At 46.7% G+C, this 15,952-nt stretch overlaps 1 protein-coding gene across 3 annotated transcripts in view; it reads left to right on the top strand.

The window, feature by feature from the left end:
- Positions 1-11,286, top strand: part of TEP1 (telomerase associated protein 1) — a 41,011-nt gene extending 29,725 nt beyond the window's left edge. Inside the window, exons 34-55 of one of the 3 annotated variants that reach the window (XR_005718759.1) lie at positions 207-447; positions 626-749; positions 1,661-1,785; positions 1,902-2,001; positions 2,202-2,357; positions 2,502-2,714; positions 2,946-3,099; positions 3,216-3,428; positions 4,111-4,271; positions 4,546-4,659; positions 5,603-5,710; positions 6,091-6,223; positions 6,307-6,383; positions 6,489-6,621; positions 6,762-6,898; positions 7,335-7,459; positions 8,556-8,699; positions 8,849-8,945; positions 10,167-10,272; positions 10,401-10,584; positions 10,715-10,819; positions 11,054-11,286. Coding sequence is in view for 2 of the 3 variants with exons in the window: in XM_040227063.1 (XP_040082997.1) it covers positions 207-447; positions 626-749; positions 1,661-1,785; positions 1,902-2,001; positions 2,202-2,357; positions 2,502-2,714; positions 2,946-3,099; positions 3,216-3,428; positions 4,111-4,271; positions 4,546-4,659; positions 5,603-5,710; positions 6,091-6,223; positions 6,307-6,383; positions 6,489-6,621; positions 6,762-6,898; positions 7,335-7,459; positions 8,556-8,699; positions 8,849-8,945; positions 10,167-10,272; positions 10,379-10,584; positions 10,715-10,819; positions 11,054-11,176 (3,095 nt within the window). In the remaining variant the exon portion in view is untranslated. The other 2 variants (XM_040227063.1, XM_040227064.1) reach the window with 2 other exon arrangements.
- Positions 11,287-15,952: the final 4,666 nt, after the last annotated feature.

Genomic DNA, 15,952 nt, shown 5'->3' with positions numbered 1-15,952 from the left:
GTGTCTCCCGCATTGGCGGGTGGATTCTTTACTACTGAGCCACCAGGGAAGCCCGGCTTTGTAGTTTTAACAGATGTGCCTGATCTGGAACCAGAGGGCCACACTTTAAGACTTAGCATTTTGGACACATCATATGATTGGCTTGGCGCTGGGGTTCGTGGAAGTCAAGGCTGACTCTGCAGTGATTCTCTGCATCCCTTCTCTAGCTTCCTCGGTCCCTGGCGAGGAACAGACGCTTCCTGAGGCTGATGTTGCTGCATTTCACACCTTCCTCAGGCAGCAGGCTCCCATCCTCAGCCAGTACCCACTGCTCCTGCACCAGCAGGTAGCCAACCAGCCTCTGGACTCGCCTCTTTGCCGCCAGGCCCCCCGGCTCTCCCAGCGACAGCACCTCCAGTGCGTGCTGCGTTGGCTTAATAAACCTCAGACCCTGAGGGACCAGCAAAGGTAAAACCCTTGACCCCAGATGCTGACAAGCCCTACCAGAGAGCGAGCTGCAGCCCTCTCTGAAACTAGAGAATAAAGAACAGACTGGAGTCACCAGTGAGAGGGGACTTCAGGCAGAGAAGTGCACATCCTTCCCCTGGTCCCTCATTTCCACCTTTTCTCGATATTTTTTCTGTAGGTCCAGCCTGTCCCTGGCCGTTTCCTCCTCCCCCACAGCCGTGGCCTTCTCCCCTAACGGGCAAAGAGCAGCCGTGGGCACTGCCAGTGGGACAGTTTACCTTTTGGACCTGAGAACCTGGCAGGTATGACACTCAAGACGGGGCAGAGTTTACCTTCAGAAAAGCCTCCCAGCCTGCCCCGAAGCCCAAGACAAGCCAAACCTACCTTTTGTCACCCTGTTTGATTCAGCAACTTTACTTTCACATCGGATCCCAAGGGCTTGGTCAAAAAATCAATCCTACAGCAAATGCTTGCTCTGGACTTTGCTTTGAAGGCAGTGTGCTAAGCACTGAAAGAAACACGGGACTTAGGACATTGTCTTTGCCCACCAAGTGGTCAGTTTTGTTGAAATTTAAGGCACAGAAGGTTAAAAAGGGAACCAGAATGTAGCCATGTGACGTAGATAAGAGCTAAGTGAACTGTGCAGGTACTAGAGGACATAGGATGAGAAGGGCAGGTGTTCCAGGTTGAGTGTGGAGCCTGGGCACAAACATCGGGGGGAACGTGTCCTTAAACTGCTGGCAGTGATTGCAATGGAGTGCAAGTAAGGGAGGGTCCTAGTAGATGAGGCTGGAGAGGTGGGCCCCCCAGCCAGTCATTCTCTCCTCTTCCACCCATGTCAACCCTTCTCCCCCAAATATATGTATGTGTATAAGGTCATTCCCAACTCAGACCAATCAGAATCTTCTGTGACTTGGGGATGCCTATGGGGTTTGAAATGGGGGAGACGATGTGACCTCACCTGGATCATGAGGTCCCACTTGAACCTGTCGAGCTTGGCCTGGGTCTGGAGTGGGGCCCAGAGCTTTGCACTTTTCACAAGTATCCCTGCTATGGGGCCAGAGGGCCATAATTTGAGACTCAGCAGGGACTGTAGAGAGCCAAGGGCTTCAGCTCTTCTAGCCATCACCTCATTCCTGGGTGGGGCTTCGGGGAGCTGGACATGGGGTGGTCAAGGGAGTGCCCTGAGTGACTTCTCGGCTTGCTCTCACAGGAGGAGAGGTCAATGGTGAGTGGCGGTGATGGGGTTTCCTCTTGTTCATTCCTCTCGGACAACGCCCTCTTTCTAACTGCCTTTGATGGGCTCCTGGAGCTCTGGGACCTGCAGCACGGTTGTTGGTAAGGGGTCCCCTTGCTCGGCATGAGGGCCCTCCCTGTTTGCTGGAAGCCCAGGGGAAAGGGAATGAGGAGGGAGGCTTTGGCCAGGGAACTCTGACCTTATCTCCCTGGGGTAGGGTGCTCCAGATCCAAGCTCACCAGTACCAGATCACTGGCTGCTGCCTGAGCCCAGACCGCCGGCTGCTGGCCACCGTGTGCCTGGGCGGAAGCCTGAAGGTAACAGCCAGGGGCCTGTGGTGGTGAAAAGGGCCCTAAACGTGGCGTCAGCCCCATGAGGTGGCTCTCCGTGGGGCAGAGGCTCTGGCTGCTTGGCGGGCTGAGGGCTGGGGAGTGACGAGTTGGCCCCTGGCGCTCTGGGACCCAGCAGCTCAGGCGTCTGTTCAGCATCGCGCGTCCTCTTCCCCTTCTCTCTCCAGCTGTGGGACATAGTCCGAGGGCAGCTGGCCTCCCAGCACCCCTGTCCCAAGCCCCTGAACTGCGTTGCTTTCCACCCAGAAGGACAGGTGATAGCCGTTGGCAGCTGGGCTGGCAGTTTCAGCTTTTTTCACGTGGATGGGCTCAGAGTCATCAAGGTGAGAGGAGCTGGGTGGCCCTGTGGCGGGAAGCACGGGAGAGTGGAGTGGAAGGTGGGGAATGGCAGGCACTTGCATCCTGGCTCACTCTGGGTTTGGGTTGAGAGCAGGCCCTGCCATTCCAGTTTCTATCTCTTCATGTAGGAACTGGGGGGCCCGGGAGCCTCTGTCCGTACCTTGGCCTTTGGTGTGCCCGGGCGGGTTGTGGCTGTGGGCCGGCTGGACAGGATGGTAGAGCTGTGGGCCTGGCAGGAGGGGGCACGGCTGGCTGCCTTCCCTGCCCACCAAGGCTTCGTTGCTGCTGCCCATTTCCTGCGAGCTGGGTGCCAGTTACTGACGGCTGGAGAGGACGGCAAGGTCAGGTTACCGAGAGCTGGTGGTGGGGTACGAGGAGAGGGCAGCAAATGGAAATATTTGTGTGAGGGTGGGGCCTTTGTCGAGGAGTCTAGAGGGGCTTGGCTGGAGAGCTACATGGAGAGGGCTGTGGGTGTGTGCACAGACGCTCTCCAGATGAATTTCTGGAGGGAGGACTTTAATAGGGGCGGAGAAGAGGGTGGGTTATCTTTAAGCCCCTTTCTCGGCCCGCAGGTTCAGGTGTGGTCCGGGTCTCTGGGTCGGCCCCGTGGGTGCCTTGGTTCCCCCCACCTCTCTCCTGCCCTCTCTGTGGCTCTCAGTCCAGATGGTGAACAGGTGGCTGTTGGGTACCGAGCAGATGGCATTCGGATCTACAGAATTTCTTCAGGTACCCAAGTGAGGAGGGCTGGAGTCTTTGAGCCTGGAAAGAAACCCCCACCTCTGTCCCTGCCCAACTCTGGCCTCCTGTGCAAGCGGCTTATTCTCTTGTCTCTTATTCTCTAGCTTCCCAGGGGGCTCAGGGTCAAGCGCTCAATGTGGCAGTGTCCGCTCTGACCTGGCTCAGCCCTAAGCTGTTGGTGAGTGGTGCAGAAGATGGGGCCCTGCAGGGCTGGCTGCTCCAGGGGGGCTCCCTTCAGTCCCTCTGGCTCTTGTCCAGACACCGGAAGCCTGTGCTGGGACTGGCCACCTCCCAGGAACTCTTGGCCGTTGCCTCAGGTACAGTGGGCAGGGTTGTGAGTCACTGTTCCTTTTAAATATATGAACACATTTCTTCAATTCATATATATATGTGTGTGTGTGAAAATACACCTATATAACTTTTTCCCCCCAACTTTCAAAGTGCTTTTATTTACTTATTTTTTAAACTTTACTTTTAATATGGTAAAAATCACATAATGTAAAACATACCATTTCCACCATATTTGACTGTGTTCAGAGTGTTTTTAAATGTATTTATCTTGCATAATCAGTCTAGGCTGTTTTCTTCTTGTTCCCTAACCCTGATTCTTGGATGCCTTTGTAAACCCTGTAACTCTGTGAGTTTCTGCCCAGTGGGGATTTTGCCGTGTGGAGATGTCGAGGTGAAAATGCAGGATGGCCTTAGTCCTTTCTAGGTAGGAGGCTAGGTCAGAGTGACACTGGGCACTTTAGCAGAGGAGAGTGTGGAGGTGTGGTTAGAGAGAACTGCAGGGCTGGAGCTGGGTGTCCTGCCGTTCCTGTCCTGTGACCTCCCATGGGACAGACCTGTGTCTCAGGTCTCAGTGTGACTCACAGAGTCCCTCCCTTGGAGCTGTGCCTTGAGACATCATCCTCAGCCCCCAGGATTGCCTTTGTCTTTCCAGGCCTCTCTCACTTCTTCTTTTCAAGAAATCTTCCTCTCTCCCCATTTCCAATGCAGAGGACTTCACAGTGCGATTGTGGCCAAGGCAGTTGCTGATGCTGCCACAGAAGACAGAAAGCTTTCCTCGTGGCACTGAGCTCCGGGGACACGAGGGCCCTGTAAGCTGCTGCAGCTTCAGCACTGAGGGATGCAGGCTGGCCACCGGGGGCAGGGATCGGGTGAGTCTCAGGAGGATGCACCCCTGGACCCTCCTCCCCATGGACCTCCAGCCCCTTGGGGGCCCACAGCCCCTCTGGTCCTGGATTCCCTAGCGGCTTTCTTCCTACTGCTTCCTCTGGCTTTTTGCTTTCCTAAACCTCCTGTACTGGATCTGCCCACCCTCCCTCCTTTGTTATTCCTTCTTTTCTTGAAACTTCTTACCTGAGATGGCCCTGCTATTCCTACATCTGTCCTACTATCCTGATGACTTCCTCTCTTGATACCTGTATCCAGAGTCTGCTCTGCTGGGATGTGAGAACACCTAAAGCCCCTGTTCTGATTTGCTCCTTCTCTGCCTGTCACCGAGACTGGGTCACTGGCTGTGCCTGGACCAAAGACAGCCTCCTGGTGAGTGAAGGGGTTGGGATGGTATTGGGCTCAGCAGGATTCCTGGGAGAAGGAGGTCAATACTTTCTACCTCATCCTATTCCTAACGCTCATTTATAATAATATAGTATTAATATAGTTTTGAGCACTTAGTATATGTCAGACATTGGACTAAGGCCTTAGCATGTGTTGCCTCATATAGTCTTTACAACACCCTGTAAAGAAGTTACTGCTATTCTTTCTATTTCATAGACAAGGATATTGAGCTCAGATAGATTAAAGACCATTTCCAAGGTCATGTAAATGAAGAAGCTGAGCCAGTAAACTTTATGATAAGAAAGCCCATGCTCTTAACAGGAACACAGAGCTGTCTTTCTAAGGGCTTAGGATGCCCTGTTCCTGCAGGAGACGTGTATTGCTATGATTTCTTTGGTCTTAAGTGAAAAATCAGTCTCAATTTATGCACTCAGGGTTGGTAAAGCCTAGTTTCCCAACACAGAATCACTGTTGTTCTCAAAAAGAAATGAGTAACAGTTGAATAGACTTGTCATAGTCTGTCCTGCCCCTGCCTTCTAGGCACAGATCTCTCCTGGGTGTTGCAGACTTTTCACCTTTGTCAGGGTGAGACAGAGTTGTTGACTGCCATTATGTTAATAACAAGGACAGTAGCTACTATTTATTCAGTGCTCACTATGTACCAGGCAGTGTATTAAGTCCTGTATATAGATGCTTCAGCCCCATATCACTAGGTATCCTGTCCTTATCTTGGTTGAATAGATGAGAAATCTGAGGCCCAGAGAGATGAACTGGTCACCAAGTAATGAATGGTGGAACTAGGATTAGAATGCAGGACGACCATTGCTCTTAATCACAAGGCTTACTGCCCTGCATCCTATGTTATAAGCACAGAGAGATGCTGGAGGGGTGCTGGTTAAGTCTGCTTCTCCACCCTCTGGCTCTGCAGCTCTCCTGCTCCAGCGATGGTTCCGTGGCCCTGTGGGACCCAGAGTCGAGACAGCAGCTTGGTCACTTCCTGGGTCATCAGCATGCTGTGAGCGCCGTGGTGGCCGTGGTAAGAAGGCGGTGGAGAGCTCACGGGGGGTCCCTGGAAGGTTAAGGGGACTTTGGGAGGCTGGATGCACGGGGTATCTAAGCCTAAAGTCAGAAGAAGTACCAAGAGTGAGATGCGTGGGCCTGAATGAGGGCAGGGTTAGGGTATTGAGGCTGAGGCTCGGTGTGAGGGGAGGGAGAGCATGAAGACACGGTACCCTAGTGTCACGGCCTTGTGGCGGGATGGCAGCCCTGAGCCCCCTGGCCCCATTGCCGGGTTGTCCTCTTTCTTTGACAGCAGCTTCTAGGCTCTTAATGCTCAGCCCACACCTCTGTGATGGGAACCATAATTCCCACGTCCTGCTCAGTGTGACTCTTCTCTGATCCTGTTTCCCGGGGCAGGAGGAGCACGTGGTATCCGTGGGCCGAGATGGGACCTTGAAAGTGTGGGACCATCAGGGTGTGGAGATGACCAGCATCCCCGCTCACTCAGCACCCATCAGCCACTGTGTGGCTGCTCTGGAGCCCCGTGCAGGTACTGAGATATCAGCCACTTTCCGGTCCCCACTGCCTCTTCCCTCCTCCCTTTCTTCTGACTCAGCCTCTGCATCTTACCAGCCGGTCAGCCGGGGTCAGAGCTTCTGGTGGTCACTGCTGGATTGGATGGGGCCGCACGATTGTGGCATCCACTCTTGGTGAGTTCCCTGAAAGGACCGGGCTGGGGGCCGTGGGAGGGGGTAGTGGGACAGCCTCCTGTTGTGTCAACTCTTCACTCTTCTATCTCCATCCTTTTCTTCCAGGTGTTTCAAACACACACTCTGCTGGGTCACAGCGGCCCAGTCAGTGCAGCTGCTGTTTCAGAGACCTCAGGCCTCCTGCTGACCACCTCAGAGGATGGCTCCCTACGGCTCTGGCAGGTGCCCGAAGAGGCAGGTGAGTGAGGTGTGGAGAGAGGCAAGGTGTGAAAGGCGGGTGGTGTAAGTGGGACCAAGAAGTTCAAGGGTAGCCTGCTCTCTCCTCTTGTACCCCAGCAGTGGTCCAGCTCCTAATGAATCACTTCCTCTCTTCTCCAGATGACACATATAGACCTAGGAGTTCTGTAGCCATCACTGCTGTGGCCTGGGCCCCAGACGGTTCTGCAGCAGTGTCTGGGAATCAAGCTGGGGAACTGACCTTGTGGCAGGAAGCTAAGGCTGTGGTCACAGTACAGGTGAGTGGAGTAAACTTCAGTTTTATGTGAATTCTGCCCTGGTTGTGTATCTGGTGGCATGTGCTAGGGCCAGAGATTGTGTAGAAGCCTCTGTGTAGAAGGGGGTGGTGGGTGTGGACACATTAATCCTGGTTCCTCAGAAGGGTGTTCATTGGAAGGACTGATGTTGAAGCTGAAACTCCAAACCTTTGGCCACCTGATGCGAAGAGCTGACTCATTGGAAAAGACCCTGATGCTGGGAAAGACTGAGGGGAGGAGGAGAAGGGGCTGACAGAGGATAAGATGGTTGGATGGCATCACCAACTCAATGCACATGGATTTGAGTGAACTCCGGGAGTTGGTGATGGACAGGGAGGCTTGGCATGCTGTGGTTCATGGGGTCGCAAAGAGTCGGACACGACTAAGCGACTGAACTGAACTGAACTGTGTTTTCTAGGCTCCGGGCTGCATCAGTGCTCTGCTCTGGTACTCAGTACACACCTTGATTGTTGTCAGTGCTAATGAAAAAGTCAGTGAGTGGCAAGTGGAACTGCAGAAGGGTTCAACACCCAGAAATGTCAGGTGAAATGAGGCAGCTGGGTTAATGGATATGGTTAAACCTGGGATTTTGCTTAAGTCTCTCCCCTCTCTTTCTGAACTCGGTCAACAGGATATTAGTTAGTAAGCAGGGAAAAGGTCCCTGGGAAATTGTTTTCTGCTCCTCATTATGTCAATTAGAATAATAATTATCAAGTTTTTACCGTATGCTAAGTTCTGGGCCAGGCAGCATGAACCAGATTGAAAGTAATTTTTATTTAAGGGAACTCACAGTAGAGGAATATGAATATAAGTGAACTGCCAACAATATGTGGAGTAATCACTGCTGTAATAAATTATATAAAATTCCTGGGGTTGCAGAGTTTAAGAAATTGACTGTTTACAAGAGTGGCTGTTTGAGATTGGGCTTAAAGTAAGGGCAGGGAATGGTGTTTTAGGAAGAGGAGGTAGCATTAATAAAAGGCACAGGGGTGTGAGAGTACATGGTGTATTCTGAGTATGGCTAAGTCTTTGGGTTCTTGGTGCGAGTGGTGGTGGGGTATTGCGTTGAAATAATACACTGGGGCCAGGCTGTAGAGGGCACAGTGCTAAGAATTTTGAGCAGAATAATTATCTGAATTTTATTTTTTATTTTTATTTTTGATTAAAATTTATTTATTAAAAAAAATTTTTTTTACTTTACAATACTGTAGAAAGAGAACTCTAGTGGCCATGTGGAGGATGGATAGTAGTAGGGAGATACTAAAGGTAGGGCGACCACAGTTACAGATGATGTATAGTCCCAGGAAGATATAACATGGACCCTAATCTGGGCAACAGGGATGAAATGGAAAGAAAGATTTAGGCATCTGTTGAAAGTTGACTCTGTAGTGCTTATCGATCAGTTGCAGGTCAGGAGGGAAGGAAAGGACAAAAATGTTAGAGATTCCTAATTTGAGCAATTAAGGTGATACTATGATAAATACTAATATGAGAGAATCAGAAAGAAGGCAATTTGTAGGGACGGTGATACAGTTTGTTTTGTACTATACTGCTGAGTAATTCATGGGGAACTGAGGAGCCCGAGAGACGTGGACTTAAGTAGACTCTTTCTTGTCCATGCGCCTTGTTTGAGCTTCAGTCTTCACCTGAACCGAGTTCTTCAGGAGGACTTAGGTTTCCTGACAAGTGTAGGCCCGGCCCCTGATGCTCACTCCCTCATCTTGGCCAAAGCGGATTTGCAGTTGTTGCACATGAAGCCTGGTGATGAGCCTTCTGTAATCTGGTAAGACCCCAAGTGCTGTTTTCTCTTAGGCTGGAGAAAAAGGAAAAGTGGATTAGCGGTTACCCTGAGGTTGGGTCTAACTAAAACAAACACTGGGATCTTATGGAGGGGTGTTCCTGGGCTTAGCCTCTTCCTTTCTTATAAACCAGGCGAAGTTATTCAGAAGATCCTATGATGTTATCCACCCACCAGGACTATGGTGTGTTTGTCCTGCAGTCAATGAAACTTCAAGTTCTTCCTTTCTCAGTAAGTTCTGTTTGGGTGTGTGTTAAAACAACCATTTGTTCAGGACTACTATTTTAAAGTCTTGAGGCCATGACTGAGTAAAAGAGGAAGGAAGTGAAAAGCTGCTGCTGCTGCTAAGTCGTTCAGTTGTGTCCGACTCTGCGATCCCATAGATGGAAGCCAACCAGGCTCATCCATCCCTGAGATTCTCCAGGCAAGAGTACTGGAGTGGGCTGCCATTTCTTTCTCCAATGCATGAAAGTGAAAAGTCAAAGTGAAGTCGTTCAGCCTTGTCCGACTCTTAGCGACCCCATGGACTGCAGCCTACCAGGCTCTGCTGCCCATGGGATTTTCCAGGCAAGAGTACTGGAGTGGGGTGCCCATTGCCTTTTCAGTTGGTTCCAAATCCCCTTCTCTTCCTTCAACTGGAACTGTACTTAAGAGCGTTTTATATTGGGTTTCCTTGTAAGATTTCACTGATACAAAAGAGGATTCTATTGTTTAAAAGAATCGTGGGTAATCATAAACCTAGGTGGGGTGTTCAGTAGCTCAGCCGTATCTGACTCTTTGAGACTCCATGGACTGTAGCCCACCAAGCTCCTCTGTCCATGGAATTTTTCTAGCAAGAATACTGGAGCTGGTTGCTGTTTCCTCCTCCAGAGGATCTTCCTGACCCAGGGATCAAACCTGCATTGGCAGTTGGATTCCTTACCACTGCGCCACCTGGGAAGCCCCTATACTACACTTTATCTTAGCCAAAAGGCTGAGAAGTGATCAACCTAGGCATTTTCTTAATTGCATTATCTTTATGTCTCTTGTCTTGTCACTATGGGTAGTAGTCTGGAACAATACAGACATATCTCATAGACATTATACCAGGTGAAAGAAGCCAGACACAAAAGAGTACATATTATATAATTTCACTTAAATGAAGTTCAAGAACAAGCCAAACTAATTGATAGTGACAGAAGTCAGAATATTGTTGACTCTGGGGGTGGTGATAGGGTAAGGGGCACGGAGGCAACTTTCCAGGGTGGTGGAATGTACTATGGCTTGATTTGGGCAGTAATTACATGGATGGATACATGTGTAAAATTTTATCAAGATGTCCATTTAAGATTTGTGTACTTTACTGTATCACAGATAAAATTTTGAAAAGTCTTGACCAGCTCAGAGCAGAAGAGTTTTGTCTGGGAAGCAGTGATACAAGTAGGCTAAACAAAATGCTCTGTTCTTTCACAGGGGCAAAAGGAATTAGGAGAGTTTGAAGAGTGCCTGGAATTTGATCTGAATTTAGAGAATCCCAGTAATACCCTCATATCAGTAACCCAGGCCAAACCTGGATCTGGTGAGTGGTGTTGGGAGGGCCCAAGGAATCCAGAGATGGCCTTGGGGAGGATGGTGGATTCTTCAAAGTCTAAGACCTGGCTCAAACTCTGCCTTTGAAATGGCAGAGTCCTCATTTTTGTGTGCCAGCTCTGATGGGATGCTGTGGAACCTAGCCAGATGCACCGATGAAGGAGAATGGATCACAGATAATATCTGGCAGAAAAAAGCAGAAAGGCCTGCAACTCAAACTTCAGAGACAGAGTCATGTGTATGTACTGACACCTACAGCTGGTCAACAGTCACAGAGCTAAAGACGCAGCAACGTAGAAAGGTGAGTTTGAGGGAAAGGTCACAAGATATTGGGGAGGAGGCTCTAGATCTGACCCAGCAAACTTCACTGCTCCCTTGCCTGAGAAGGGTCCTTCTAGAACTCACCACACCTCTTCCTTTTCCTCTCTAAGATTCACTCAGGCCCTGTCACAGCCCTCCATGTGCTGCCTGAGTTGCTGGTAACAGCTTCAAAGGACAGAGATGTTAAACTGTGGGAGAGACCCAGTATGCAGCTGGTAAGTGTGTGTGTGTGTGTGTGTGTGTGTGTGTGTAAGGAGGACAAAAGGGATGTCAGAGACCAAACTTGGGGTAAGGAAAGACAGAAGATCAAAACTGTTTTCTTCTCTCCTTCTTGCAATAATGTGTAACTAACTTGTTTCTAAATAAAAGTCATTGGTGTGGGCGACAAATAAGTTAGTAAGGAGGCCCTAGGCTTGTAGCCCTCATCTCCTGTTTTTGTTCCATTGTAGCTGGGCCTGTTCCGATGTGAAGGGGCAGTGAGCTGCCTGGAGCCTTGGCTGGGTCCTGACTCTACCCTGCAACTCGCAGTGGGAGACACACAGGGCAATGTCTACTTCCTCTCCTGGGAATGAAGATCACTACTCAGGGCAAGGAGACTGCTCGTGCTAGAGAGGCAAAGCCTGAAGACACCATTGGCTACTTTCATGATACAGTTATATAAATAAAGGGACAGAACATCTCAGAGTATAGTTCTGTCTGTGTTCTCATGTGGATTTGGACCAAGAGGGAAGAATATGGATGTCCTTATGTTTCTTTTCTGAATTAACATTAATCCTTACTAGAACTGTAAGAAAGTGGAGCAGATCTTTGGTAGACATTCTTTGAAATTAGGCTTTAGAATTCTTGTGTCATTTGCTGGCCCCAGAACCCTAAGGGATGACTCCTCCCAGGAGAAGGTATGAAAATGATGTTGACGAGCACTTAGTGTGAACAGATATCTGAAGACCTCTCACTTGTTCAAAGAGGAAGAGAAGGAAGAATGAGTCAGTTGTCTCCTGTCTGGGGCACTGGGAAAGAACTAGGATTGAACCAGGACATCACTAGGTTCTTCTCACAGAAATAGCCTGTCTACTCAGAGCCAACGGCCCAGGTGAAAGGTGAGAAGCCAGGATACCGAGAGCAGGGGGAGTCTTCTGGCTTTCTCAGACACTAACGAACCAGCGGCAGCCACTTGGCCTGCAAGCATTAGTCAGTATAGTAATTTGCCTTCTCGGAAGAGATCACAAAAGGGTTATCTTTCAAACTGCACAAAGATTAAAATGAGTTGAAAGATGAAACAGTGCACACACACGGGCTAGCTGCGGACTGTGACCCTCTTAAGTAAAAGTTCTCCAACCTTATATTCTTACCATCTATTTTATGGGTGAGGAAGTTACCTGAGGCCCTTTCTTTCCAAGGGTTAAGAAAGGGTTTAGGGTCTTCTGTGTCCAAGAATTTGAGGACTTGTATATGATAAGCTAGTGCTATTACAGGATTTTATCCTGGGTTTGTAGGGTTCTTCCAGAGAAATACCACTGCACTCTGATGTAGAGTTTTCAGGATTTAGGGATTCGAGGGGTACTCAGTTTTGTTCTTACTTTGCTCTGAAATCACCTGAAGAGTTTTATCTTATTTTTATCAATGCCTCGTATTCATCCTCAACCTGAGGATAAAGACATGAGGAATGCCAACAGCTGATGTCTTAATTATAGGCCATGCTTCTGTCACTTCTCATGAGCCTCATGCAAGGGCTCTAAATATGCCTTGTAGACCAACTGTTCCACTTGTACCTTGTGACTAGAAGTCCAAGTTAAGGTAATTTGAAACCTATGATTCGTAATACTACCCAGAAATGCTACAGAGAACCATGGTACAGCACCATCCAGAAAGTCGATGGTTTCATTTGCCTTTTGTTCCCCTGAAAGCATGGGCCAAGGACAGGAGAAAGCCCTAGATGTCTGTCTTCTGAGTTCTAAAAATTCTATCAAAGTGCCCCAGCTGAATCTGGAGGTGTGGGGCTGGAGAAAGTAAAGTCTACTTGCTCATTTAAGACTCAGGCTTTGTTGGCCAGGTCCATGTGAGGGGTGTGTTCTTTCTTGAAGATACACAGTGAGGCCAAAGTATAATTGCTGTGAGTGAAGATAAGAAGAGATTCTAGTTAACAGTAAATATGTACCCAAGGGAGTTGAAAGGAAAATCAGCTTAGGTTTTACACTGAATATTTTAAAAATAATTAAAGAGGACATTAAAAAATTATTATAATATATTTTGGCCTTGTGGGACCTTAGTTTCCTGACCAGGGATTGAACTTGGGCTCCCTGCAGTGAAAAGCCAGAGTCTCAACCACTGGACCACCAGGGAAGTCCTCACATTAAATATTTTCTGGGTTCTTATCACTAAACAGAATTTCAGGATTGTGATGAGTTGCAATTAGTCACTGGATTGTAGGACAGTAGCACATTGGAAGAGTCTCTTCTCCTGCGTGTGTGCTGTCACTTCGGTCATGTCTGACCCCATGGACTGTAGCCTGCCAGGCTCCCCTGTCCATGGGATTTCCCAGGCAAGATTATTAGTATATATTTAATGTCAGATGAAACCTGGACTCCATTCTTCAGTTAAAAATAATATATATGGGGAACTGATAGCATTTTACTAAAAAAGGAAAAAACCACTTGTCAGCGCTAAATCTTCTACCTGGAAATGAAACATTGCTTCCACTCATATTTTATATACATGAGCAAAGCAAGTCACATGGCTCTACCAAATGTCAAAGGGGAGGGAAATATTATCCTACCATGAACCTGGGAGGAGAACTGGGAACCAGATACACAGTTATCCCCCAAAGAACCCGTGTTGATGCTTTTTCCAGTAGAATGGCTTTTAGTCTTTAAAAAAAGATCATTTAAGATTTACAGAGAATCTTCTCACATACCCTTCTTCACTCAGCTTCCTCTGTTAGCATCTTATATAACCAAGAAATTAACGTTGATATATTATTAATTTGGATACAGATTTGGATTTTTCCACTAATACCATTATTTTGTTCCGGGGTCCAATCCAGAATACCACATTGCATTTAGTCATCATGGCTCCTTAATCTAATCCTGCAACTGTGCCACTTTCTCAGACTTCCCATAATCTTGACACTTTTGGAGAGTTCTGGTCAGGTGTTTTGTAGAATTTCTGTTTTGCTTTGCTGTTTTCTCATGAAAAGATTAAAATTATGAATTTAAGGGGAGAATACAAGAGATGATATGCCCTTCTTGTTCAGTTCAGTTCAGTTCAGTTCAGTCGCTCAGTCGTGTCCGACTCTTTGCGACCCATGAACTGCAGCATGCCAGGCCTCCCTGTTAATCACCATCTCCCGGAGTTCACTCAGGCTCACGTCCATCGAGTTGTATCATATCAAAAGCAATCATATCAACATGATTTATTACTAGTGATGTTAACCTTGATCATTTTTAAAGCTGAGGTGATATTTGCCAGGTTTTTCTTACTGTACCATTTTCATCTGTTTGTTAGAAGCAAGTCATTAAGTCTAGCTCACACTCAAGGGGAAGGGGACTAAACCACTAAGAGGGAGATGTATTAGAGAATATGTGATAATTGCCACAAAATGAAGACATTTTGAGGTAAGTTTTAGACTATGTAAATATCCTGTTTCACTGACTGTTTAATATTCATTCATGAGCGATTATTACTGTGATTTTCTAGTGATGATTTTCTAGTTCTCCCTTCTGTATTAACTGAAATTCTTCTGAAAGAAATATTTATGCCTTCTTCCCTACTTATTTATATGCTGGTTGAGTCATTCACATATCAGTCTGGACTCATGAATACCTAGGGGGACCTGCTGTATTTTATTACTCAAACACCATAGTATGTATATATCAGTGCAACTTTTTCTGGCCACTATTTATAAAAGAAAAATATAGATCACAGAAATTCAGCACAGCATTTTTGAGGTATAATTCATTTTCACCCCCTTAAAGTGTGCAATTCAATGTTTTCTAGTATATTCCAACACTGCAACTATCACCACTAATTCCAGAACATTTTCATCACCCCCCAAAAGAAACACTGTACCCATTAGCAATCACTCCCCTTTCACTCCTTCCTTCAGCTATTGGCGATTGCTCATCTACTTCTTATATTTATGGATTTGCCTATTCAAGACATTTCATATAAATGGAATCATACAGTGGCCTTTTATGTAGCTTCTTTCATTTAGCATGTTTTCAGGGTTCACCCATTTTGTAGCATATATCAATACTTTATTCCATTTTATAGTAATAGTAAAATACAACAAATAACACAATAATATTCCATTGTATAGATAAACCATACGGTGTTCAACCACTCATCAATGGATAGACATTCTGGTTATTTCCACTTTTTGGCTATTACTATGTTGCTATCAACAGTCATGTGCAAGTTTCTGTATAAATGTTTCTTTTTAATTCTTAGTTATATACTCAGGATTGGAAATAGTAGATCACATGGTAACTATATGTTTAACTATTTGAGGAACTGCCAAAATATTCTCCAAAGCAGCTGTGCTATTTTACATTCTCACCAGTAACATGTGAGGACTCTAATTGGTGTACATCTTCACCACTGCTTGTTAGTGTTGGTCATTTTTATTGTAGCCCTTCTAGTGTTTGTCAAGTGGTATCTCATGGTTTTGTTTCCTTAATGTTTAATAATGTTGAGCATCTTTTCAAGTGTGTGTTATTGGGCATTTGTTGTTTCTTCTTTGGAGAAATTTCTCTTCACATTCTGATTTTTAACTGAGTTATCTTTTTATTGCTGAATTTTAATTTTTTATATATTCTGGATACTAGATCCTCATCAGATTATGACTTGCCAATATTTTCTCCTATTTTTGGTTGTCGTTTCACTTTCTTGACACTGTCCTGTGATTAACAAAAGCTTCAACTCTGGGAGGAAACAGTATGTCAGAATCAAGAGACCTATGATAATATAAATCATAGAAGAGACACATATTCCTAGAAATGATATTTGTTATCTATTGATAAAATTTTCAAATTTTGTGAAGACTATTATTTTCTTTGGTTAGGTGCTGTTGATGTCCTATCTTCAGAAACTATTGCCTAGTCCAAGGTCACAAGATTTCCACCTGTGTTTTCTTAAAGAGAGAATACACTTAACCAGTTCCTTTTTTATGGCTTTTTGTATATAACAATTCTGCAGTAACATCATCTATGTAAATATGTGTATCTGTAATTTAGGTCAAAGGGTGTGTATATTTAAAATTTTTGATAGATATTGGTAATCTGGTCTCTAAAAAGTTACAAGCTATGTTTTCATTTAAATAACCGTCACTGTTACCGGAAGTATGTTAGATG

Source organism: Oryx dammah, unplaced genomic scaffold (genome assembly GCF_014754425.2).
Source record: "Oryx dammah isolate SB20612 unplaced genomic scaffold, SCBI_Odam_1.1 HiC_scaffold_26, whole genome shotgun sequence".
Taxonomy (NCBI): Eukaryota; Metazoa; Chordata; class Mammalia; order Artiodactyla; family Bovidae; genus Oryx; species Oryx dammah.
The sequence above is the reverse complement of the archived record's forward strand: the minus strand, read 5'-3'. Positions and strand labels throughout refer to the sequence as shown.